Genomic DNA, 27,464 nt, shown 5'->3' with positions numbered 1-27,464 from the left:
CTGTCTCTGTCTCTGTCTCTCTGTCTCTCTCTCTTTCACCCCTCATGTGCAAAAGTGGGTATATTTCTCTGTGCTCTCCTCACAACCAGACCTGCTGTTACCCAAAGTATTTGTGGGACACATAAGCTGCTACCAGTAAGGGGAGCAAGGGGAGTCTGGGTAGGGAGTAATTATATTGGGATTTTAAAATTTCTTTGCCCTCACAAAAGAGGGGCAGGGAGAGAATGCATGAAAATTTGCCTATCCACTCCCATGCTCATTGCTCCCATCAAGATTGCAGGGGGGTGCCCAAGATGGGGTGAGCACTGCCCTGGGACATTCTTGTTCTGGTTTCCTGGCCAATGAAGAATTTAGAACGTCAGCGGACTGATCTTTCAAGGGATCCCCTTCCTACATCTTTATGTTATAAAGTTCCTAAAATTCTTCTTGAATTCTCAAGTGGCGACCTTGGCAAACTACTGCAGTAACTTCCCCTGATGCTGGGACAAAAGCGGCCTCAGAGGCTTCAGGATTTCCAGGAAATTGTTTTTTCTGCACAATGAACCCCCCCCCCCCCCCACCATGGGTGGCCACTGTGTTCCTTCAGCTCCAACATCATTTTAATTAGCAACAGCAGCAGGTTTGACTCATTTCCCATTCTATTAGGAAATCAATCCAGGCAGGGGGGAGGCAGTAGTTCCAGCTTTAACCACTGTAAGCTTCCTCAGGAGGAAGAATGAAGATGATACCTTAGAGACATAGAGAGACTTATGTGTGGTGGGGAGGTGATGGTGGGGGGAGCCAGTTTCCTCTTATTCTACAGAGGCTATGGGAGCTATGGTGACTTGCCTGAGGTCTCCCTGCCAATTAGTTCCAGGACCAGGATCAGAGCCTGTGCTTCCAGACTCTTCCTGATGAAAAGAAACCAGTCAAAAGCCTTGCCTTAAAGGATGGGTTACCACAAATGCCTGTGGTTTAAGAGAGGGCAGGAAGCTGCAGCCAGAACATTCCCCCCACCCCCCACCCATGGCCAGCTGCAGGTGCCTGCCAAGCAGTGGTCTGTGGTTTGTAAGTTTGCCCCACCATTCCTAATAGTGTACAAGATTCTTTTTCTTCTGTCCTGGACCATTCAGCAATACCCCGTGACACACTCAGCCATGTTACATGGCATATTGACTGACCTGGCATTAGTAAATTTGTCCCTAGGTGGATTCAGTTAAAGCTGCCCCAAAATGGGTCGGTCTTATCCCCAATCACAGCTGTACCTTAAGTAGCTGGTTAAAATGAAAGATGATGAGGGTTTGGGGGGCCTTCCTGAGAGGTGCCTTTGGTATCCTGTTTCCCTCTCCCTCTCACCTCACCAACCCTGTCCTGATGCTGCCAAGGCACAGGGACTGAGCAGAAATACGGTTCTGTAGGGCTAGCAGTGCTGTGGTCCACAGAGCCAACTACCATTAGAACAGGGTTGTGGTGTGAGACAGGGTCAGACTAGCAAGGATTGCTGGGTGAGAGGCAGGACCACCAGGTTCATGCTGGCAGAAACAGTTACATGAGATTTCGGCTCTGATAGTCTTGGATCAGCAAGCTTCTGCTGGGTCAAGTATGCCACCTGGCAGTGATCTGAAGGAACTGTTGCCTTTCATGGATTATTTTATTCGAGCAAACACAGCCTCAGTTAGTGGCAAAGGCACCACATTTGTACTAAGGCTAGGTGGGGTTCGCATGCTCGCTCTGCCCCTTACTAGCCATGTGACCCTGAGCAAATTACTTAACCCCTTTAGTCCTCAGTTTTCTTATTTGTAAAATGGGAATAAGAATGGCAATCTCAACTTCCCAAGCTTGTCCTGATGATAAAACAATAGCTTATTGTTTTGTTTTTGCAGGGCAATGAGGGTTAAGTGACTTGCCCAGGGTCACACAGCTAGTTAGTGTCAAGTGTCTGAGGCTGGATTTGAATTCAGGTTCTCCAGAATCCAGGGCCGTGGCTTTATCCACTGTGCCACCTAGCTGCCCCAAAACAATAGCTTATTAGTAGTACACGTGTGCTCCTAGAGCAGGTTGCACAGCCTCTTCTCTAATTGATTCCCTAGTCTTTAAAGTGGAGGTGCTAAAACTTACATTACCTGATGCACATAGATGTTGTCAGGAAGTACTTTGTAAACTTTGAAGTAGCATGGAAGTGGGATCTATCATTAACTGTTACTACTACTGAAAGGCAGTATGGTATGGTGGGTAGAGTGGGGCCGTGCTTAAAGGCAAGACCTGGGTTTGAATGCCATCACTGATATATGTGAGCAATGTGACCTACTACGGGCAAGTCACTTCACTTGTGTCTCAAGCACTCTAAGATGGTAGATTACAGATTGTCATCAGTAGAAGTTTGCACGATGTTAGTTCCCCGTGATGATAATATGGTCAAGAAAAGATTAGTCCTAATAAAAGCCTTTTTGCTGGGCCAGTACATAGTCACTTCACCCTCTGGCCCAAAATCTTGAGTGCTGGCAGTACTTCCTAAGCCACGTTGCCTCTGGAGAGAGTATATAGGACTGGTGAAAGAACGCTGAATTTAGGAGAGTCAAACCTGGGGTCAAGTCCCAACTTTGACATTTATTAGCTGACTAATCTTGAACAAGTGTCTTGGCCTCACAAAAGCCTATCACATCTGAGGTGAGAGGGGCCTCAGTGATTAAGTCCAAGTTGTGGCTGAATGAGGCCCCTCACTAACAGAATCCCTGCTAAACTCTACTTTTGGATGGCTCAGAGTTAAGCTTTTTTTAAAGTTAAGTTTTCTTGGCATCAAACCTAAGTCTGTCTTCCTACCATTGCTCCTGGTTCTACCTTTGGGATCAAACAGAATAAATGGAATCCTCCTTTCACACACCAATCCTTTGCATACATGAAAAAAGCTCTCACATCCCTTCTGGATCTTCTCTACTGCACAATACACATTCCCAGTTCCTATGACATGATGTTTAATGTAGTCTATTAATGTTCTGACCTAAAATGTGGTACTGTTAACTGAACACAATACTCCAAATGCCTGATCAGGGCAGAGCAGTGAAACTCCCCCTCTTGTTCCTGGAAATGATGTCTCTGGATTGGGCCTGAGCTCACTTTAGGGCTTTGGCTTCCTTATGATGTTATTAACTTTTATCAAGAGGTAGTGTGTATGTGTGTGTGTGTGTGGGGGGTGTATAATGAATAGAGAGCCAGCCCCAGGGGTAAGAAGCCATATTTAGTATAAGGATGTGACTCTGGGTGAGTCACTTAACCTAAATTTTAGTGCCCCAGGAACTCACAGGAAACATTGCAAAGTAGGTGCAGAGGGAGTTTGCTCACTGTGTTCCCTATGCTAATGAGATCCAAAAACAAAGCAAAGAATATATTGTGAGCTTTCAGTTCCTTCATATTGAAAGCAGTTAGGTAGCACAATGGATGAGGCAGTGGACCTCAGTTCAAATCCAACTTCAAGTACTTAGTAGTGGTATGACCCTGGGCAAGTTACTTAGCCACTGTCTCAGTTTACTCAGCTGTAAAAATAAGGATAATAATAGAACCCACCTCCAAGGGTTGTGAGGATAAAATGAGATTATTTATAAAGTGCATCGAAGACCTTAAAGTGGCATATAAGTGCTAGCTATTATAAAATCTTCAGACCTTCTTCTTTATTTTTGGTGAGGCAATTGGGATTAAGTGACTTGCCCAGGGTCACACAGCTAGTAAGTATTAAGTGTATGAGACTGGATTTGAATTTAGGTCCTCCTGAATCCAGGGCCGGTGCTCTATCCACTTCGCCATTTAGCTGCCCCCAGACCTTCTTTAGCTAAAATGTTTGCTAGGCATGCTTTCCTCATCTTGTACTTCTGAGAGTGATTTTTTTTTAATCTTAAAAGTATTTTATTATTTTCTAGTTACATGTAGAGATAGTTTTCAGTATTTGTTTTTATAAGATTTCTAGTTCCAAATTTTTCTCCCTCATTCCCTTCCCTGCCCGCTCCACAAGACAGCAAGCAATCTGATATAGGTTATATATGTACAATCACATTAAACATATTTCTGTATTAGTCATTTTTTGAAAGAAGAATCAGAATAAAAGGGGAAAACCTCAAAAAAGAAAAAAAACATGTAGAAACAGTATGGTTCGATCTGCATCCAGATTCCATAGTTCTTTTTTTCTGGATGTGGAGAGCATTTTCCATCATGAGGCCTGTGGAATTATCTTGGATCATTGTATTGCTGAGAAGAGTTAAGTCTATCACAGTTGATCATCTCACAATGTTGTTGATATGGTGTACAATGTTCTCCTGGTTCTGCTCACTCAACATCAGTTCATGTAAGTCTTTCCAGGTTTTTCTGAAATCTGCCTGCTTATCATTTCTTAAAGCACAATAGTATTCCATTACATTCATATACCACAACTTGTTTAGCCATTCTCCAATTGATGGATATCATATGGGTGATTTTTTTTAACCCCAGTGTAAACCTTTACATTTGTCCATTTTGGATTTAATTATATTAGATCCAGCCTAATGTCCAGTCCTGTCAAAATCTTTTTGTATCCTTACAGATGTCAGAGTTAATTATCTTGTCCAGCTTTGTGTCATCTTCATATTTGATAAGCATGCTATCTATTCCTTTATCCAAATCATTGATAAAAATGATAACTAGCACTGAGACAAGCATAGATCCCTGAGGCATGCACCATAGACTTCCTTCCAAGTTGACATCTAGTTCCAAATCCATCTGTCTGACAGAACAGCATAAGAAACAGCAAATCTTATCTAAAATTAAGACATAGCATTCCTAATCTACTAATGTACTAACTGTCAAAAAACATCATGAGGGGGCAGCTGGGTGGAGCAGTGAATAAAGCACCAGCCCTGGATTCAGGAGGACCTGAGTTCAAATCCGGCCTTGGACACTTGACACTCACTAGCTGTGTGACCCTGGGCAAGTCACTTAACCCTCATTGCCCTGCACAAAAAAAAGGTAATGATGTTATCTTATCATGATCTATTTTTTTAAGCAGGCATAGTTCATTTTATTCATTGTTTATAAAAAAACGTCTTATGTGTTTGAAACAGCAGCTGCCTGGGTCCTCTGGACAGACACCCAAGTGTGAGTCTTCACAAGATGGTCGGTGAATTCCTGATAGGGAGACTTAGTAAACACAGTCTCCTTCCACAGATCTGGGGTTAGGTAGCTGTATGTTTAAGAGATGGCATCGAAGGTAGCTTTAGCAAAGTTGCCCAGAGTGGCAGTACAGCCTCTTGCAGAAGTATAGCAGTCATAAATTTTAGCCATCATCAGGAGTTTCTTAGGCACAGGAGCTGAGACAATGCCACTATCCTGAGGGGTGGGGATCAGGCACACCAAAACCAATCCACAGTGCCCAGTGACCTTGCAGGGCATTGTGTGAGGCTTGCCAGTTTTGTTCCCCCAGTAGTCAAGTCCCACAGGAATGATGGACAGCTTGGCCAGAATGATAGCACCACGAATAGCTGTGGCTACTTCCTTGGAGCACTTGACACCCAAGCTAACATGGCCATTGTAGTCGCCAATGGCCACAAAAGCCTTGAACCTGGTACATTGTCCAGCTCTAGTTTGTTTCTGTTTTTGTTTTTGTTTTTTAGTGAGGCAATTGGAGTTAAGTGACTTGCCCAGGGTCACACAGCTAGTAAGTATGTGTGTTAAGTGTCTGAGGCCAGATTTGAACTCAGGTACTCCTGACTCCAGGGCCGGTGGTCTATCCACTGCGCCACCTAGCTGCCCCCTCTAGTTTGTTTCTGAATAGGCATGATCTTCAGAACCTCATCCTTCACTGAAGACCCCAGGAAGAAATTTATGATCTCCTCCAAAGACTTGATCTTCATGTCTTTGACTAGGCAGCCCAGCTTGGTGACAGGAACCCACTCCTTATCCTTGGCCTTTCCTCCTTGGGCCTGCGGCTACGACTCCAACCTAGACCGCGGCCCCAACATTGACCTCAGTCCCCACTGCCAAAGCCACCTGAGAAGCCCCCTCGGACTAGGGGTCCCTGGGGCCTCCAGCTCCTCCTGCAGCACTGGCGTTGTCTGCCATTTGGTGTTTATTAGAAGTAGAAGCCATGATCTATTGTTGATGAAGTCATATCGGCACTTTGTGATCACCACTTCCTTTTCTTTTCTTTCTTTTTTTTGTGAGGCAATTGGGGTTAAGTGACTTGCCCAGGGTCACACAGCTAGTAAGTGTCAAGTGTCTAAGGCCAGATTTGAACTCAGGTCCTCCTGACTCCAGGGCCGGTGCTCTATCCACTGTGCCACCTAGCTGCCCCACCACTTCCTTTTCTACATGTTAATTAACCATCCCTTTAATAATATGTTAGAGGATTTTGCCAGGAATTCATCTAGTTTGCTGGTCTGTAATTTATACACTCCACTGTTTTTTCCTGTTTTGACAATGGAGGGATTCTTTTGTCCTTTCCAGTTCTGTGGAACCTCTTTCTTTCTCCATGTTCTCTCAAAGATCACTGACCCGGGCTCAACTTTCTTATCTGCTAGTTTGCCCAGTACCCTGGGTTATAGTTCATCTGGAATTGGGGACTGGAAATTACCAAAAACAATTTGGTTCTCTCTTACTTGTTTTCTTTTTAACTTGGGTTTTAGTCCTTGTAAATTAGAATAGAAAACAAAAGCTCAAGGAGAGTTAAAAAAAACCTTTGCCTTCTCTCTGTCATCAGGTAGCATCTCATTTGAGGGCCCTGAGTGGTCCTCTTTTTTTCTTTGATCTCCTGTTTTTCCCAAGATGCTTCTGAAAGCCTCTTTCTGTTATTTCGACCTTCTTCATCAAGCTTTAACACAGTCCTGATGCTGCTTTTGTGTCAACTCTTGCTTCCATCTTCTGTGCACATCTTTTCAAATCTGCATTGCTGGATTTTATGTACATCTAGAACAATCCATTTTAGAGTCCAGGGGTTCCTCACCTGGGGTCCATGAACTCTTTAAAAAAATTTTGTTAACTGTATTTCCATATAATCATTTTCCTTCCTAATTATTCAGAGAAGGTGGGGAGAGATTGATGGGATTATATCATAGGGGTCCAGGACACAGAAAGGCATAGAAACCCTGCTTCAGACAAATTATGGTTTTTTTGTCCCCATCAAGAGTGTTTTTCTTTTTGTCCTCATATTTCCATTCTTGAGAACACCATTCCTCCTGGGCTGACTTAACCTGTAGCATTTTATTCCATGGGCTCATGGCTCATTGGAGGGGGTCTTGCCCTTGCTGGTGTCAGCCTTACCATCCTCTGTATCTTCCTCCCTCAGGACTGGGTCAGGGGTCCCAGCTGTGGGCCTCCTCCCTACCATCTGATTTCATACCCGTTGTTTCATTCATTACCAGACTGTGAGCCAAACTCCCTGTGCTGGGTTGCCATAGGGACGTATCATCTGCATATTGCCTTCCTTCCAGACACAGTGACGAAGGCAGAGCCAGCTCACCCTCCAGAGTTGCATTTAAGGATTGCAGTTTCTGAGGCCAGAATTAACCCTTATGCCGTAGGAAAATAAGGTACTTTATTCCCTGTCACATTATTCATTTGCCAAGGACAGGCTCTCCTGCCCTCTATTATTAGTCGTCTCCATTTTCCTCTCATTCGTTTGCTTGGCAGCAAAAGTGATGGCATGGGGAGTCAGTCGCTGTCCTTAGCACTAAGCCATTTAAGAGAGACGCCAGGGCAAGGCCAGCTTTCCCCAGGAGAAGGCATGTTTGTAGACAATAGCAAAGAAGCCGACAGACAGGGAGAGAATGAAGATAAGTGAGACAGGGATGATAGAAGGAAAAATCTGCTGGCAAAGGCAGGATGGAATGGGATCACTTTTGCCTGTAGAGGGGTTTGTCTTGATAAGGAAAAGGACTATCTCTTCATGTGAAATGGGGGTGAAGGATAAGATGATGGAGTAAGGCATTTGTATACTTTAAATTGAGGATGGAATAATATTTAATATTTATATAAGCATTTGTTTGTCTTTTGTTCTCAAAGAGGATCATGACATGGGGAGGTGATGTCATGACTTGTAGTGAATTGGATTTAAGTGAGGGAGGGCTGTGTAAGGGCATTAATCTCGGTCTCTCCTTCAGAGCCATCCAGGTCCAGTGGCAAGATATACATCAGGACGACTGGAGATGGCCCCGGATGTTTAAGCCAGTTGGGGTTAAGTGACTTGCCTAGGATCACACAGCTAGTAAGTGTCTGAGGTGAGATTTGAACTCAAGTTGTCCTGACTCCAGGGCCAGTGCTTTATCTACTGTGCCACCTAGCTGGCCCTTTTATAAAGCACTCACTTAAAAATAAATAAATAAATAAATAAGGGACTTACTTATAAGCAGTTACTATAATAAGAATATATACTATATTAAATTATAAATTATATACAAATATAACTTTATTATAAATATTACATTTATAAATAGAAATTTATTTTAAATGTAAATTATATATAAGAAATATAAATATATATATATATAAGAAGGGATGAAAATGTTTGGAAAAGCCACTATGATGAGTGGGAAAGTGAGGTATAAAAGGATTTTCTTGGAGCAGTGAGGGCCCAGTTGATGTTACATAACAAATTTGTAGTGGATCTGGTGAGTATGGTTTTCTAATTTTCTCCAGCTTTATTCTGCAGCATATGAGTAGCAGTCAAGGCAGAAGATGGTGGGATTAATCCAGGATTAAGGTTTAGCAGGCCAAGATTGGTGATAGGAAAAGGGGGAAGGGATTCAAAAGAAGAAGGCGTTAGGGAGTTGAACTGTTTCACTAAGGGATCAAGATGGGGAAGGATGAATGTAGCCAGTGCAGGGATGATGGTCTGGGAAAAAGCTGAGGGGGTGAAGGATTGGAGATCAAGATGAGGACAAAGTAGAGCATTTGGGGTTGCAAGACAGGGAAAAATTGAACAATAAGATTGTGACCAGATGAGGGAATTTCAGAGTTCATGAGCATGGAAATGGAGGGAGCATTTGTGGATGATGCCAAAATCAAGAGTATGACCATTTCTGTGTGTAACTGAGGTGGGGTGGAGGAATGCATCATGGGAAATGAGGTTATAGAACTAGGGGCTAAGGATATTTGAAGAAATATCAGTATGTTGAAGTATAAGGGCAGGAGTTAGGGAGGAGAGAAAAACTGAGCCTCTGAGCTTGAGTTCGTTTACTTAATCCTTCAGAGCCTCAATTGCCTCACTGGTAAAATGGGGCTAATTATAGCGCCTTCCTCATAAGGCTAGTGTAAGGATCAGGTGAGCTAATGTTCTGCCAGTGCTTTTCAGGTGTATGGTTTGGGGCATGGGGAATAGTGCAAGGTCAAAATGGGAAGGAGTATGGGAAGAGGCTCAGCTCAGCCTTGTGATTCAGACAAGAACGCGAATTCTGGACAAAACGGCTTGGTTCTAATGGAGCCTTTGATCTCTACACAGGACTCCCTGATGCCCTAGGTTGTAAATAATCACCTGATGCTTCCTTAACTGGTTCCCAGTGTATCTCAGATCCCAGTTGAATGTAACTCCCATATTATACAGATGAGGAAACTGAGATGGAGAGAGATCAGGTGACTTACCCAGGGTTACAAAAGCAGCTGGGATTGGACCCTATTTCCTCTGACACCAAATCCAATGCTGTTTCCACTGACGGGAATATTCCTGGGAAACATGTCAAGTTGGAAATTCAGGATTTGAATTGAGACTGTTCTCCCCATCTATCACCTTGTGCCTTGCAGTGCTGTTCCCCTCCCTCTAACCCACCCCCAACTTCCTTCCTCTGGGGCCTTCTCTTCTCCTACAGCCTCCGCACAAATGTTTCTTTCCTTCCTATATCCCTTCATCACTTTCCTTTGTGTGTGCTTTCCCCTCCATGGCCATAAGATGGTAGCATTTCCTCACAAATTTCATTTGGCAGCTGAGTTGGGAGGCGCTGGACAATTCTAGTACAAAAGGTTGTTTGGTTTTGCATTTTTCCTAGATTTTTCCAGACTCTGGTTTGGGAGCTTAGAAAGGATGGAATTTGGAGGGAACCTGTCTAGACTAGGAAAACTTTAGAAATGGTCTTGTTGGGAAAGCTCTGACTTCAATGGCTTTAATTCCAGACCCATGTCATGCCTTCTCTGCTGTAGCTCTAGGCCTGAGCAAAGCCCCCAGGTCAGTGCATAGCCTCCCTTGAGACAACGTCGTATTGATTAATATTAATTAATGTCTCTGAATTAATTAATTTATTAATTAATGTCTTTGAATGTTTTCTTTTATAAAGAGGAACTCAGAGCCCCTGTGGAATAGGATTAGAAAGGGAGGGCCTACTCCAAAGGAATACAATTGGAATGAGATAACACAAAACTAAATAATTGGAAAATCTGGAGATCTGGTTTATCCCTACTTGTAATTGTGGCTCTGGACGGGGGGACTGACTCATCTCCAGGGGTTCAAACCATGGGCAGTGTCTTCCTGTTAGTCTGCTATATGGAGAAGCAGAAGAAGTATGGGACCTGGAAACAGATCTTAGTTCAAACCTTGATGACTGACACTTATTCCCTTTTCTGAGCTTCCATTTTCTCATCTGTAAAAATGGGAATCAAAATACTCATTCTGCTAGGTGACCCTGGTCTTTTCTGTTCTATGAGTCTTTTTCCCATCTGTAAAATGGAGCTAATCCTTGCACTCAGAGGGTCATTATCAGAAGAGCACTTTGAAAGCCTAAAGGTACTCCAGTAACAGGAGCAGTTTACATCCCTGTGACACCCAGACATTTCTAAAATCTTTCCTTATGGAATCCTAGGGATTATCAATTTCCCAGACCACATATAATTGGCACAGGCTTTGCCACACTGTTAGCAGTCATTGGGCAAAATTGAAAACTGAGTGCGTTTCCATCATTAATTCATTCACCAAACATTGGCCATTCTATGGACAGTGCACAAAGATAACTTTTCCTGAAAGTAGCACCCTTGCCTCCTAAGAGCCAGGACTCTTGGGTATTGTTTTTTGTAGAATTGGACTCTCGGAGCTGAAATGGCCAGTAGAGAGCAGGAATCACCTAACTTTGGGTTGGGAAGGTCCCAGAGAACAGATAATAAAACAAAACTCCTTACCCTCACCAAAGAAGTGGGATTCTACTGGGGCAGAGTGTTGTCTACATTGTTAAACTCAGTCATTACTTGGAATGGTTTTGTTTAATTGTTTTTCTTTGTTATCAGAGCAAGTTCAATTTGAAGGAGAGGGGGACAGGGGAATGGGTAACTTCAGAAATTACTGTGATATAAAAATGAAAGGCATTAGAAAAAACATTTTTTAAATGTAAGCCACCTGGCAGAACTGATATAAACTACTTCTGCCTCATAACTCATTAGAAACAACCAAGTGACTGAGCAAGTTTCTCAACCTGCCTTGGTCCCCAGGAAGTCTCGCACTCGCGCTCGCGCTCGCTCTCTCTCTCTCTCTCTCTCTCTCTCACTCACACACACACACACACACACACACACACACACACACACACACAAGAGAATGAGGCTTCTTTATGAATTGACCAAAAAATATATGTTGAGCATCTCCCAGGTGTCCAGCTCTGTAGTAGGCAATGTGGAGACTAGAGAGGAAGGAGACAATGCAGACCCCATCTCCACTGATCCTCTAGCTGGAAAGAGAAGACTGAGACACATGAAATAATTAAGTGTCTGCACTACCAACAAGCCCAGCAATAGAAGTTTAGAGGAAGGTGAGTTGGGCAGTGAAGGAAGCCCTTGGAATAATCCAGGTGAGCCTTGAGAAAGGACCTAACTAGGAGAATGTCTTTGTAAGTAGAAAGAAGGGGACAAACATGAGAGATGTTGTGGTGGTAGAAATGACAAGATTTGGCAACAGAATGGAAATGGGATGGGAATAAGAGAGAGTAGAGTCCAGGATACCTTTGAGGTTGTAAAGGTTCATTAGAAGGATAATACTGCTCTTAAGAGAAATCGGGGGGGGGGGGGGCAGCTAGGTGGCACAGTGGATAGAGCACCAGCCCTGGATTCAGGAGGACCTGAGTTCAAATCCAGCCTCAGACACTTGACACTTACTAGCTGTGTGACCCTGGGCAAGTCACTTAACCCTCATTGCCCTGCAAAAAAAAAAATTTAAAAAGAGAAATTGGTAAGTTAAGAAGTGCATTGGGCTTAGAAGGGATGAGTTTTGTTTTAAACACATAGAGTTTGAACTGCCTATCAGGCCCCCAAGTAGAGATGTTTAGCAGGCAGTTTGGCAATTTGGGACTGGAGCTCAGGAGAAAGATTCAGATTGTCTTGTGCTATGGAGATTTGGGAGCCCTTCCTTTAAGTAGAGTTACTAAGTGAATCCCTAGAAAATGAGACCTGAGAGAGAGGGGGGAGGGAGGGAAAGGGGGAGAGAGAGAGAGAGAAGAAGAAGAAGAAGGAGGAGGAGGAAGAAGAAGAAGAAGAAGAAGAAGAAGAAGAAGAAGAAGAAGAAGAAGAAGAAGGAGGAGGCGGAGGAAGAGGAACCACAAGGTTCCTTTGCTCAGAAATCTTTAGTGGTTCTCCACTGCCTATAAGATAAAATACCACCCTTTTAGTCTTACATTTAAGGCACAACCTGATTCCCATCTATCTTTCCTCCTTATTTCATACTACTCCCATTTATGAGATCTACATTCCAACCCAACTGGACTTAATACTACATTTCCTACCTCTGTGCATTTGCAGAATCTCTCCTCTGTGCTTGGAATGTACTTCTTCCTTATCCATGACCCGGAATACTTATCTTCATCCCAGGCTCAGTTCAGGTGCCACTTCCTTCATGAAGCCTTCCTTGATTTAACCCATAATCACTTCCATGTTAGAGTTCTTTGCCACCTCAAATACTTTAGTCGTTCTCCCCCTTGCTCCTGTCATTCTCTACCTTATGTTTACTCATCTAAGCATGTGCTGTATACCCCTAATAGAATGTAAGCAGGGATGGTTTCTTTATTATTTCTGTGACCCCAGCTCCTAGCACAGTAGCTAGTGGATAATAATAATTTAATAAATGCTGAGTTGGATTAAATTGAGTTCTGTATCAGATGTAAATCTAGGACTCTTTCTTCTCCACCATATGATAAAAGGTAGAACCAGAGAATAGTAGGAAAGAAGGAACCAAGGACCCAGCTAGATTTCCTGATGAAAAACTACAATGGGAAAACCTTGCTCCTTCTCACACATATTTAATTATCTGGCCTCCCTTCCCACCACCTACCCCCAGACATCCCCATCCAGAGTCAGATGTTCTCAAAAGCAGCAGGAGACTCTTGAGAGCAAAGAGTCTTCATTATAGAAGGACCCCAGGTAATGCCCAAGAATAACAAGGCATGGAGTTGCTAATGTTCTTGGGTCAAAATGACCCCAGCTTGTTCATTTTTCTAAGTTAGAAAAAGGCTGAACTCGTCATAATTTTAGGTCCTTAGGACATGCTGATTATTAGGAAATGAGCTGGAAGTGAGTCAGTTTTCTGTTTTCTTTCAAAGGTTAAATGGATGAAGCAGGAACAAGGTAGAATTAGAAAACATATTGACTCAGCCTTTTCCTTCTGCATCCAAAATTACATATGATGTTTCACCTTTAGGACTGAATATTAGTCTTGCAAGATTGCCTGTGGTTTGAAAAGAAATCAGGACAAGAGGTAATTGTTATGAATAGAAGGCCTCTGAGGTCCCTTCCAACTCTGAAATTCTGTATGACAAGTCACTTTCCTGCCCTAGGCTTCAGTTTCTTCCTCTGTAAAATGAAGAAGTTGGGACTAGGTGAGTTGTGGTAGTGATCTCACAACCTCATATCCCTATCTTTCAGCTCTAAATCCTATGATCATACAAATGAATGATTGTAGCCACTCCAGGAGCTTCCTCTTACCTCTCAGATCAAATATAAATAAATTCCTCTACTTGGCATCTAGCCAGCTTGGTGGCACTGCAGTGAATAGAGTGCCAGCCCTGGAGTCAGGAGGACCTGAGTTCAAATCCAGACTCAGACATTTACTAGATATGTAACCCTTTCTTTTTTTTTTCAGGGCAATGAGGGTTAAGTGACTTGCCCAGGGTCACACAGCTAGTAAGTGTCAAATGTCTGAGTCCAGATTTGAACTCAGGTCCTCCTGAATCCAGGGCTGGTGTTTTATCCACTATGCCACCGAGCTGCCCTAGCACCATCTTTTTTTTTTTTTTGGCTCTTTTTTGTTTGTTTGTTTTGCATTTTTTTTGGTGAGGCAATTGGGGTTAAGTGATTTGCCCAGGGTCACACAGCTAGTAAGTGTTAAGTGTCTGAGGTCGGATTTGAACTCAGGTCCTCCTGACTCCAGGGCTGGTGCTCTATCCACTGCGCCACCTAGCTGCCCTAGCACCATCTTTTTCAAGAAGACTTTCTTCATCTCCCCAGATGCTAGAACTTTCTCTCACCATTATCTTGTTCCTATTCTATGTGTGTCTATAGTAGATAGATAGATTTATAGATAGATAATCGATGATAGATAGAGTGATAGCTAGGTAGGCTAGATAGATTTTCATGTAGTTATGTCCGTATGCAGATATATGTTCATGTATTCATGTTGTCTCCTCTAGATAGATTATAAACTCTTTCAACACAGGGAGTACCTCCAGCACCTCTCAAGGTAGCTGGCATAGAGCAGGCATTTACTAACTGCTGGTATGGGTGAAGGCCACTGGCTTTTGCAACTAACATCTGCTAAGTTTGAATACAAAGATAACAGGGCACTGAGGTTCTATAGCAGAGATGAAACGTGATAGATCAAAGATCCAAGCTCCACTCTGACACTTTGGGTGTGGGTATGGCGGCCACTATAGTGACAGGAAAATTAAAATCCTAGCCTGTTGTGGATCGCAATTTTAGGGATAGTCCAGCCTAAGAAAGTTGGGCATTGCCAAACAGAATATGAAAGAAATTAGCAGAGACATTGTAGGACTAGCTAAGACATGCTATGGAAAAGTGAAATCTATGAAATAAGAATAATTCTTTATGGTTTTTCAAAGCATATGATTACTTTGGAACTCTGGAGAAAACATCATTCTTCATTTCCCCCCATAATATCCCCTGTAAGTTAGGTGGTACAAGTATTATCTTCTTTATCATACAGATGATGCTGTAAATTACTTGCTCAAGGTCACACAGCTAGAACTGGGATTTAAAAGCAAGTCTCCTGATGCCAAATACAATGTTCTTTGTGCATCACACTTTCTTTGCAATTCTAGATCTGGAAGGAACCTTAGAGAGTATCTAGTCTAATCCCTTCACTTTACAGAGAAGAAAATGAAGGGCCAGAGAGAGGAAATGACTTACCAGGAACACAAAGTAAGGGAGTAGCAGAACTGGAGCCAGGCATGAGGCCTCCTGCTTTTTCCCTAAAGGCACAGCTGCTTCTCCTAATGTTGGGCTCAGCAAACCCCACTTTGTCTCCACTTAGCCTCCAAACAATAGGAGTCTGGGAGTTAGTAAGTAAATATGGCCCTCATGATACAGTGAGAGAATAATAGAGAAACAGGAAAGAGGCAAGAAGGGAAAGTATAGAGCCCAGTGATGGAAAAATGGTAGCTGATGACAACAGAAAGGTAAAGGAAAGGATCCTTAAAGGGAAACTGAACTCTTAGTAATTAAAAAACAACAACAATGATGGCTCTGGAGAACAGATCATGAAGTGTATCTCCCTTCTCTCAAATGAGAGGTAAAGGTCCACTAGGATAAAGGGGAAAGGGAAGGGAATAAGTATTTAAATATTTAGTGCCTACTATGTGCCAGACACTGTGCTAAGCTCTTGACACATTATCTCATGTAGGGCAGAATGTTATATAGTAAAATGTTTTATATACCTTGTCAGATGCGGTGATGGCATCGTTTTGCTTAATTTTGTTGTCATTGCTAGGGAGTTGAGGAACTTCCTGAAATGACAGCAATGGAAAAACAAAAGGCTTTACTAGCACTTAGTGCACAGAGATTGATTTTCAAGATAACTCAAAGAGGGGAAGATTCCAGAAGTATCAAGAAAAAAATCACAGATAAAAAGTGTGACCAAGAGAACCTTAGTGCCTACTGAGCCATAAGATATGCCTACTTGCTCATTTCTCTCAAATCTTTGCAGTGGTATATATACACATTTAAGGTATCTCTGATAGAAATCTGAGAAGGAAACAGGTGGCCTCTCACAGATGATGCTCAACAGCAGGCCATAACATCCCCACCATACAACTTGCTGAGAGGCCTAGAGAATGATACTATTTGTTTATTGTAAAGATGCATTTGTCTCTTAGAGCAAAATGCAGTTTTTGATAATTTAGTCAAGAATCATTTATTAAGTACTCACTATCTACATGCTAAGCACTGGGGATACAAAGAAAGACAAAAACAATCCCTGCTCTCAAGGAGCTAGTAGTCTAATGAGAGAGACAACATGCAAGCAACTATGTTCAACCCAGATAAAGACAGGATAAACTGGAAGTAACCAACAGAGGGGAAGCACTAGAATTAAGGAAGAATAAGAAAGGCTGACTGTAGGAGGTAGGATTTTAGCTGGGACTTGAAGGAAATCAGGGGAACTATGAGGCAGAGATTGGGAGGAAGAGCATTTCAGACTTGGGAGCCACCAGTGAAAATGTCCACAGCATGAAGATGGAGTATCCTGTGTGAGGAACAGCAAGGAAGCCAGTGTCACTGGATCCAGAGTGGGGGTGGAGAAAGAAATCAGGTGTAAGAAGACTAGAAAAGAGGGGGGATGTGTGTGCAAATTATGAAGGACTTTGAATGCCAGAGAATTTTATATTTGATCCTGGAAGTGACAGGGAGCCAATGAAGTTTATTGAGTAGGGGAGTGACATGGTCAGACCTGCACTTATAAAAGCTGTTTCCACTTCACCTGGTGTGCTGTCTCCACAAGGAAGATCGGGAGTAGTTAGAGAAATGATTGAAAGTTTCCTCCAGGTGACCAAGACAGGGTTTGTTCTCATTCCTCAGTGACTATACCTCCATGCTGCAGTTATACAGTAGGACAAACATTTAACAAGCATTTACCGTGCCCAGGATTCTGTGATAGGGAGACACAGAATTTAAACAAGACAATCCTTGCTGCCACAGAGCTTAGACTCTAATTGGCAGATAAAATTCAATCAAAAACAACACACAAATAATAAAATTAAAAAATAAAAACACACATATATACATATATACACATATATGCATATATATAGTAGCAAACATATAAATATATATGTATATATACATATGCAGCTAGGTGGTGCAGTGGATAGAGTTCCAGGCCTGGAGTCAGGAAGACCTGAGTTGAAATGCCACTTTAGACATTTATTAACTGTGTGACCCTGGGCAAGTCACTTAACCCTGTTTGCCTCAGTTTCCCCATTTGTAAAATGAACTAGAGAAGGAAATAGCAAACCATTTCAGTATCTTTGCCAAGAAAACCCCAGTGAAAATCCCAGTGATGACATGCATATTTCCTGATCCATCAGCATTTCATATTGGGCATAATTTTCTTACCCAAACACGTTGTATGCCTTAGAGAGGGAAAAGAAATACATTTTTTATTTGAAAGTAGTTTCATGAATTATAAAGTATGTCTTAAACAGAAATGCCAATAAGTGCCAGAATGTGATTTCTTTTCTAAAACATATAGTTGCCTTTGCAGCATTTTGTTCAAAACATGGCCCTAAATCATTTGAATGCATGACAAAATGACTCAACCAAAGATTTGATTAACTCTTATTAAATCATTAATGGGTTTCTGACTCTATTGAAATCTCAAGCCTAGCAGCAGGCTCTCAGTGAGCTCTTCTTTGTTGAGTAACGAGACTTCAGAAAGATGTTTTCATGAATCTGGGGGCACAGTGTACCCAGTGCTTCATTTTTCAAGGGTACACCTTGACCTAAATGAGGGTCATTTCTGAGGACAAAGAAAAAAAAAACTTATCTCCCATAATACAGAATCGGCTATTGCAGAGAGAGGAAAATGGCTTATCTTGTTCATTTTTCACATGTACGAAAGAAAGACAAGGAAGCTTCCTCCATGCTCCTTCCCTCCCCCTGCCCCCCTTACCAGGCAAGGTTCACCATCTCCTTTCTCATCTTTTCTTTGGCCCTCATAATGCATTGTATATAATTAAGAGAGAAACAAAACATCTTCTGTGGCTCATTCTGAGTGTGCTTGTTAATTTGCCCAATAATTTAGCATCTGCATTTTAGTGCCACAGAGATGCTAAGAAAACTGCCTTTGGAAAATGCATCCTTATTGTCTATTTCAGTAGACAAGAGGCAAGAGGGGCCCTGTGACTGGTTCCGTTCCATTCATTCATTTGGTAAATATTTCTGTTGTACCTATAAGTATGTAACCCTGTGCAAAGGAGCTGGCAGATATATAAAAAGCCCAAGACAGTCTCTTCCAATCAAACTGGAGAGATTATGCACACAGAAAAAGACAAACAATGATCTATAGATTCAGAGAATCATAGAATAGGCAAGATGAAATGGACCTGAAATGCCCTCCTAGTGCAGGAATTCTTAACCTGGGCTTCATAAACTTGGGTGGGGGCTTGATTGGTTTTTTATTACTTTTTAAATTTTGGTCATTGTATGTCAATATAAGTTATTTCTTTTGTAATACTACGCATTTTATCATTTGAGATAAGAAGGGGTCCATAGGCTTCATCAGACTATCAAAGCAGTCCATGACACAAGAAAGGTTAAAGAATCCCTGTAACTTAGGCCAAGTCCCTGACCACGGGTGCAAAACCCACTCCTGTGGCCCTAGGAAAGTTACTGCCTCCCCCCACCTCATCTGTAAAATGGTGGGAGGGAGGTGGTAATGCTTGTGTGGCCTACCTCAAAGTATTGCTATAAACAAAATGCCTTGTAAACTTTCTAAGAGCTATAGAAATGTGAACAGGTACCTAGAGAAGCAGCCTAGAAGTACCTCCCGTCCCTTGCCTGTTAAAGTTTAGCATTGTATATGCAGAAGAAAAAGGCTTCCCCCCTTCATTTTGCCTTTGGTTTCTCTTCCAGGAAAAAATTATCTTTGTACTGAACAGAACAGACCAGACCAGACCAGAAATGGCTAATGGAAAGCAGGAATCCAGGATAATTAGGGAGCACCTGCCTAGCAGCCCCTGCCGAGCTTAGGTCACTAGGCCCAGGCCAGCCAATTTCTGGTAGATGGGACAGCTTTGCCACTCTTATGGATATCAGAAAGGTTCAGGAGAACAAGAGAGCTGCTTCAGATGTAGGGAGAGGCCAATGTGCCAGCTTCCCAAAAAGGGAAGAAGAGGATGTACACAACACAGCGTTCCTGCAATTAATTCCAAATTGGCCATTAGTAACCCCTTGGGTTATAGCATTGCAGATTCCATAAGGAAATCCACATTCCTTTTTGGTCATATCTGATGTAGGAGTTGAGCCCAGCATTAGCAGAACCTTGAGGGGATACAACATAGGACAAGTACATTTTAACTTCAGAGAGAAAAGTTGAAAACATGGGAACTGGCCAAGAAGGTGTTGTAGTTGGGACCCCTGGGCAGTCTGGGGATTTCTTAAGGGTGCTAGGTGCTGAAAGAGAGGAGAAGATCCCTGAGAAGATGAAAGTTTCAAATAAACTTGGTCTTTTTCGCAATTTTGTCCGCACATGCATCCCGTAACATTTTCCCCTTGTTTATCAGATGAGAGTTTTAACATCTGGTTGCCCTACCTCCAGTCTCTCCCATCTCCAACCCATTCTCCTTCAAAAAGAAGCTTTCTAATGAACAGGTCTAATCACCCTCCAATCTAACTCCATTCTACATGTCCAAATCTTGTTTCACATTGCTCCCCAGTTTGTGTTCAACAATACATAACAGCTGAACTTAGCTTTAACTTGATATGTTGTCTCTGATGACTGCAATATATTCTGTCCTCCTCTCAGACTGTCAAAATCCTATTCTTCCTTCAAGATTCAACTCTGATTGCCACCTAATAAAAAAGTTCTCTCTCCCTCTTCAAATGTTCCTAGAGCACAAATTTTTCCTTTGCCCCATCACTTCCTACTTTGTACTATATTTATCTGTGTCCATGCTGTAGCACCCCTCCACCCCCACTCCCCCCACACACCTTTAGAATGTAAGTTCTCTGAGGGCAGACTTGATCTTTTTGTCTGGTATCCACCAGCACTTATGGCAGTTTTCTTATAAGTTTGTTAAAGTGAATTGTCTCATTTTAATTTTTTTAAAAAATGGGTCCTTGGGGCAGCTAGATGTATAGAGCACCAGCCCTGGAGTCAGGAGTACCTGAGTTCAAATCCAACCTCAAACACTTAACACTTACTAGCTGTGTGACCCTGGGCAAGTCACTTAACCCCAATTGCCTCACTTTTAAAAAATGGATCCTTGTTTCTTTGAATCTTTTGATAGTTAAATCCAAGAAAAACCCTTGGGGTTGGTAGAGTGGGTTGTGATTTCAGGGTCAATGATAAAGGCTCCAGCGTCTTTTCTTTTTTTGTTGGTTTTTTTTGGGGGGAGGGGGTGCGGTTAAAGGCAATTGGGTCAAATGACTTGCCCGGGTCAAACGGCTGGTAAGTATCTGTTTGTCTGTCTGTTTGTTTGTTTGTTTTTACTGGGCAATGAGGATTAAGTGACTTGCCCAGGATTACACAGCTAGGTCAAATGTGAACTCAGGTCCTCCTGAATCCAGGACTGGTGCTTTATCCACTGTGCCACCTAGCTTCCCCAGACCCCAGTATCTTTAAAAAAAAATTGAGCTCCAACCCTGAAAAGTCAATTTTCTCATCTTTAAAGTGGTAGAGGTGAAGAGGTAATGCATTCCAGGTGTGGGGGACAGCCTGCGTATGCAAAGGCATGGAGGTTGGAGAAGGAATATTAAATTTGGAAAGCAATGAGTAGGCCAATTTAGCTGGAACATAGAGTATGTTAAGGGGTGAAAGGTGAATAAGTGTGGAAAGACAGGGCAGAGCCAGATCATGAGGGTCTTTAAATGCCAAAATGAACAGTTTGTACCTTCTTTTAGAGGAGAAGCTGTTTGAGGGAATAACATGATCAGATCTGTGCTTTAGGAAGATTTCTTTGGCAGCTCTGTATAGACATAATATCATTGGATATAACTCTAGAACTGGAAGGGACCTCAGAGGTCTTCTAGGTCAAGGGTCGGCAAACTATGGCCTGCTTGTTTTTTGTGCAGCTTGTGAGCTGAGAATGGCTTTTATATTTAGAAGCAAAATTCTATTGGAATACAACTATGCTCATTCCTTTACGTATTGTCTATGGCTGCTTTCCCACTACTGTGGTAGAAATGAGGAGTTGCAATAGAGACCCTATGTTTTCAACACCTCTCACTGATGATACAATCGTAACTTGACAGCATTTCACCATACCATGACATTTTTTATTACCATTGCACACCCATCATGTCAAAACAAGAAATGAGAGGGAAAAAAGTTTTATTATAATTTTTTGAGCTCAGGGCTGAGTTTGGAATTTTTCTGAATGAGAACTGCCCTAAATCACCATTATTGAACATTAAGTGGCTTTTATCAAAGACTTTGATAATGTTTTCAAATAAATTCAGTCTAAAATTACAAGACAAAGCAGCACTTAAAGGTGAAACTTAATGCTGTGGTAAAGTCAATTCAATGACAACTAAGTTTGTATTGAAATCAATGTCAAGTTGCTTTAAACACTTCTTGTGCTGTCAAAAGTTAAAACAAGAAATAAATTCTCCATTCCCACACAAATTTGCTGCATATATATATTTTTTAACTCAAACTACAGTTCTAGTAGTGTTTTTTGGACCTTGATGCAAGTACAAAAGAATTCCATATTCCTAAATCTGTTTAACTGTGCAATTGGGGAGCTTCCACCTAACCTTCAATTCAAAGTAATTATTCTGCATTGCAATGCCATGTTAAAAGGCAAATATCAAGAGAAGAGTCTAGAATTCTATAAATGCCTTTGAAATGAATATGCACAATTAAAATCATTAGCTTGTGGCCTGATACCAGTGTTTGGCAGTACTTATCTATGTGAAGAGATATTTTCAGTGATAACATTATGGATTATTATTAACAAGTGACCATTTACAATCAATTTTGATGATAGAGAACAGTAACTTTGAACCTTGATAAAGCAAAATATCTCCCTAAAAAAGAATTATCTTCTCATTAGTAGGCCAGTATTATTAAAAAATATGTGTATATATATATATACTCAATTATTATATTTTAGATTTCATCAATAAAAATGTGTTACATAAGTACTTATGTCATATTTTCACTTTTGCCTGTTGGTCATCAAAGCTTAAAATATCCTACCTGGTATTTTAGGGGGGAAAAATTACCAACCCCTGACCTAGTTCAAGCTTCTCATTTTCCAGATGAGGGAACTGAGGGTCAGGTAGGTTTGAGTGATCTGTCTGAGGTTGCATGGATATTAGGTATTAGCTGTAGGATTTGAATCAACCTTCGCTGACTCTAGGGTCCCTAGAGGATGGATTGGGAAAAATGTCTAATTCAGATTTGACTTTGCTACTTACTTCATGTATGAATATAGGCAAAATTAGTTATTGATTTTCTCATTTGTAAAATTAGGGAGTTCAACTGTATCATCAAAGCTTCCAGTTGCAAATCCTATAATATGATTTTCAGACCCTGATTTTAGGGAACTTAAGTCTAAGGGCAGGAAAACTTTTTGGTCACCAAAGGGATGATGTGGGAGTGTGAAACAAAAACTTATATCGGGGCCGCTAGGTGGTGCAGTGGATAAAGCACCAGCCCTGGATTCAGGAGGACCTGAGTTCAAATCCGACCTCAGATGCTTGACACTTACTAGCTGTGTGGCCCTGGGCAAGTCACTTAACCCCAATTGCCTCACCAAAACCAAAACAAAACAAACAAACAAATCTTATGTCATTTTTTGTCAAGTTACTTCCTCTTTCTAGGCCTCAGTTTCCTCATTTGTAAAATGGGAGTCAGATGGGAATACCAAATGGCTTATGAGGTACTTTCATGCCCTAAATACTGTAGTATTGAGTTTCTCAGTTAAAACACCTTTGTGAGGAAGAAAGAGGGACTTAGCTGACTTTCCAGATCCTTCTGGAATTTTCCATACCAGGCTGAAACAGTACCGGATTCTTGAGGGTGGGGATTGGTCCTCATTTTCAGCCTGGAGTTCTGTCAGGGTGGATGCACTGGGGAAGGGAAAGGAGCCTCCCTTTCAATCAGGAGGGAAAAGTGGGGGACGTGGAGGAAATGAAAGAATCTTGTTCAAGTCAAATAGGAGGCAGTCCTCAGTAGGGTTGGGTGGGGGAAGGATCCTCATTCTAGCTATGCCCAAAAGACTAAGGTAGAAGTTGGGGGAGGGGTGGGAGTCTTGCTCTCAGTCAGGCAGGGCCAGGTACAAAGAGGGGAGGGCCCTGGGGAGCCTCCCTTTGAGTCAGGAAATCTGTTGGCTTAGCAGGAGCATGGATTCTGCAGGCTTTTAGAGGGAAGCTGCCATTCCCTCTCAAGCTGCTGGTGAACCTGCCCTCCTGCCCGACTGCCTGACTTCCTTGCTTGGCCTGGCCAGCCGAGGTAGAGTTCTTGCCCTTTACTACTTGCTGCCCAGGTAACCCAGCTGGTTCCTGCCATGGTAGGAGCTCTGGGGAGAGTTTTTGAAGTTTTGAAGGAGAGATGCGAAGAGGGAGAGAAGAATGCGTATGTGTGGGCCTAGATGTGGCAGGAGGGGAGGGGTGCTTTGGACTGACATAATCTCTGAGGTTTCTTCTAGCCCTGATGCCTCTATGGTTATGTATTTGTTCATTTATCTGAGCGTTTATTTATTTATCTCTTTGGGGTTGGGGCTTGTTTGTCCTGATCAGATTGTGATTCGTGGTTGTAGTGAATTCCCAGTGTACAAATGCCCATTGTTGATACAGCTCAAAAGTTCTGTAACTGGGGGCAGCTAGGTGGCACAGTGGATAAAACACCAGCCCTGGATTCAGGAAGACCTGAGTTCAAAATGGGCCTCAGATACTTGACACTTACTAGCTGTGTGACCCTGGGTAAGTCACTTAACCCCAATTCTGCCCCCCACCCCCCACCCCAGCCAAAAAAAAAGTTCTGTAACTTAGAAAATTCTCTAGGACACTGAGGGGTAGTGAGACTTGCCCAGGCTCACGCACAGCCAGTGTCAGTCAGAGGTGGGACTTAAACTCGGGTCTCTGAGCCACCACACCGAGCTCCCATTCTTCTGGGCCTGAGGAGAATGATCTGGGCTGAACCTCCCTCATGGTTTCACAACTGGCATCGTAACCTCGCATCATCGTAACTGTGATTCTTTCACTATGCTAGACGTCCTCTTTATTCCTGCCTTTTGCATCCCTCCCTGCTCCACCCCAGGAGATTTTAGAATGTCCCTGCAAGTTCTGGGGCTTAGAGAGGCGTTAGAACCAGGAGGTCATTTTGAGGAGGGGCTCTCAGGTTGGGGATGGGAAGGAAAAGAGGAAGGAAACTATTTTTTCTCAGCTGAAAACAGCATAACTCATCGGAACCCCTGTTCCTAGAGGCTGAAGCCACGTACATTAGAGTCCTTATACTAAAATCAGGATTGAAACCCCCCAAATTCTAAAGGGGAGGGGAGAAGCAGGAGTGGTAGAAGACATTAATATGTGCTCTGTGACCGATTTCTCAGGAACAATTATCCGTTCTGTATACTGAAGGATACTTATCATACAGGAGTATTGTTTAGACCCAGGATAATTGGATTTTTAAAATACCTTTTCTATATCAAAATCTTTAATTTTCCCTTCTGCCTGCCTTGGGTTATTTAAGGCTAATTTTTACTTATTTTGTGCTTGTTTTCCAGACAGGGTGAAGGAGTGAACAGTTCCAAGGGAGCTGAGAGCCTCATCTGCCATCCAAAAACAAGAGAAGAGCCAAAAAGAAGAAACCCTGAAACTATAGAGATGAATGAAACACAACAGAAACAGAAAATGAGTGAAACAGAAAACACCAATGAAAAGCCAAAGAATTACCCTACAGTGGCTGAAACAACTGATAATATGCAAGCAGTAGCTCATGTGGAAGAAAAAATAAGACCTGAAACTCCAAGAGATGTCATCACCTGGATAAAGGATGCAGTTGAAGAATTTGAGCAAGAATTGACATTAGTGAGAAGATGCCAGGGGCAAATTAAAGAAGAGCTATCAGAATTGAAAGAGGCAGGGGAAGAACTGATGCTTGAATTTGAATATAGCGGAAGAGACCATGAAGAACTGATTTCAGAGGCGACCCATATGGAAATCAGAATTAAAAACCTAAAAGATTTAATTGATATAGCCGACAGAAGACTTAGTACCATGGAGACCAAGATTAATGAAAACATATTAGAGATGGAAAAAGAAGCTGAAAAAGCAACGGAGCTGCTGAAAGAGCTGAAGAAGATTCAGCAACAAGTGAAAGACCTAGAAGCTAAATCCAAATCCAGTATTGATGACATCTTGGAAAACTTTTAAGAAATTTCTGCTTGGCATCGCATTTCCTTAGATGAGTAAATTTCCATCAATAATACAGCCTTTCAAGCAGCAAACTTAGTTATCTTATAGTCATTTCATCTTACAGTAAATGTTCCAGTCACTTCAGTTTTCTGATTGATGAAAACAAATGGCTATTGATGTCATGCTTTTTCTTGCAGTATCCAAAAAATAAAAAAAAATGCTTACATTAAAAATGATACCAGTTTCACTTTAGTCTATGATGGGGTGGGGTGGGGTGGGGTGGGGTGGAGTTGTTGGAATGAGGTGGGTTTGAGTGGTAGGACTTGGGAGGGAACTGAAATCAGGGGTACAGGTGTCAAAGGTTTCCTGCAGGTGGCACTAGAATTGGGATTTGAAGGAAGCTAGGCATTTCAGTTGGCATGGGGGAGGTTGTTGGGGATGTTGTGGAGGAAAGGTCCCTCCAATGGTATGGTGATCAGACAGGACAGGCTTTCTGGAGTAGATGGGACCTGAGTTGGAACTGTAAGGGAAGGATGTATTCAGCATGGGGAGGGACTATTCCAGGCATATGGGATAGCAAGAACAAAAAACTGGTGATGGGGATAATGTAATAACAGGATAGAAAGGCAAATTTGTAAAATACAGGATATAAGTTTTATAATCAACTGAATGTAGAGGCAGAAAGCCTGGTTCCTAATTCTAGCTCTGCCACTTAACTAGCTCATCCCTGAGCTAATAATTTAACTTCTCTGAGTCTCTTTTTATCCTGTAAAATGAAGGTGCTTTAAAGTCACCCCTAGCTTGAAATGCCATCATCTAAAGATCAATTAGGAAGCTGTATGGGCAAAAAGAGACGAGACCCTGACCTGGAGCGGTGACAGAGCTGGACGGATGAAATAGAATTACAGAGGTAAAAACAATAGACCTGGGCAGCTGATTATTTCCTTTTGTAGCTAACTTTTTGGTAACTACATGTTAAACTCAGTTTATACTCTGTGTAAATACTGACTGCCCTCTAAATTTTCATGCCTTGGTCAAAAGCCCAGTGTCTCTATCTAGGTGGTACTGCCAACCACAAAAGAGGGTGAGGGGAAGCGTGAGCCCTCCTGAATGTGGACCTTCACACAAGTATAGATTAGTGAAGCCCATCTTCTGACAGATGCCTGTGCTTAGTCTGGCATGGGGTTGGGGCTGGGGGGTGGAGAGGTCAGGATTACAGGAGGTCAGTTGCCCACAAATGTGCTTGGACCTGAAATGTGAAATTATCACTACCAGTGAAGTTACATTCATCCCATAGCGCTGCATTCTCTTTTACTTTTTCATTTTCTTCCCATCACACAAACAACAGGCCACTTCACATACTTGCTCTCAATTCAAATTACCAAGTATGGAATAGAGCTCCTGTCCCAATGTATAGGCAGGCAGGCAGACATTGAACAAGCTGCAGGCATTTAGCCAAAATTATCGTGTCAGGCCTGTGTGAATGGAAGTCTTGTTCTATAATGAGCACACACATGCTCGTTCTACATGGAGAAGTGAGCCATTTAAACAAAGTGAAGGGCTAACAGCTTATTTTATTTAGCCTTAGTTTAATTAGAGCTGGAAAAATCTCCCAAGCTTTCTTTCACCCTGCTCCCCATATTGCAAGCATTTCCCAGTGAGGCCAGTTCATTGTGGCAGGCCCAGACTAGGGAGAGATTCAAAGGCAGCAGAGATAACCTGGGAAAGAAAGCAACTCATTTTTTCCAGAGACCCATCAAACTCAAAAGCTCCCGCTATATGCATAGACCCAACTACATTCTAATTGTACTAAAATGGGATTTGGCCTATAGACTACACATTTGTACTACCCATGAAAAAAACTTTCAATAGTGTTAAAGAGTGTGGACCTTGAGTCAGGAGATCTAGGTTTGAGTTCTAAGAATGACACTAGCCGTGGGACCATCCATAAAGCGCAACTCCTCTGAACTTCAGAT

At 42.3% G+C, this 27,464-nt stretch overlaps 1 protein-coding gene across 2 annotated transcripts in view; it reads left to right on the top strand.

Annotated features, from left to right (window-relative positions):
• The window catches only part of RPS6KA6 (ribosomal protein S6 kinase A6), a 142,157-nt gene extending 116,461 nt beyond the window's left edge, over positions 1 to 25,696 (top strand). Inside the window, exon 23 of one of the 2 annotated variants that reach the window (XR_006353889.1) lies at positions 24,858 to 24,965. Coding sequence is in view for 1 of the 2 variants with exons in the window: in XM_043973941.1 (XP_043829876.1) it covers positions 24,858 to 25,506 (649 nt within the window). In the remaining variant the exon portion in view is untranslated. Of the gene's footprint in view, positions 1 to 24,857 lie in introns of both variants that reach the window. The other variant, XM_043973941.1, reaches the window with a different exon arrangement.
• Positions 25,697 to 27,464: the final 1,768 nt, after the last annotated feature.

This window comes from Dromiciops gliroides, chromosome X, assembly GCF_019393635.1.
Source record: "Dromiciops gliroides isolate mDroGli1 chromosome X, mDroGli1.pri, whole genome shotgun sequence".
NCBI lineage: Eukaryota > Metazoa > Chordata > Mammalia > Microbiotheria > Microbiotheriidae > Dromiciops > Dromiciops gliroides.
This window is presented reverse-complemented; position numbering and strand designations above follow the sequence as displayed.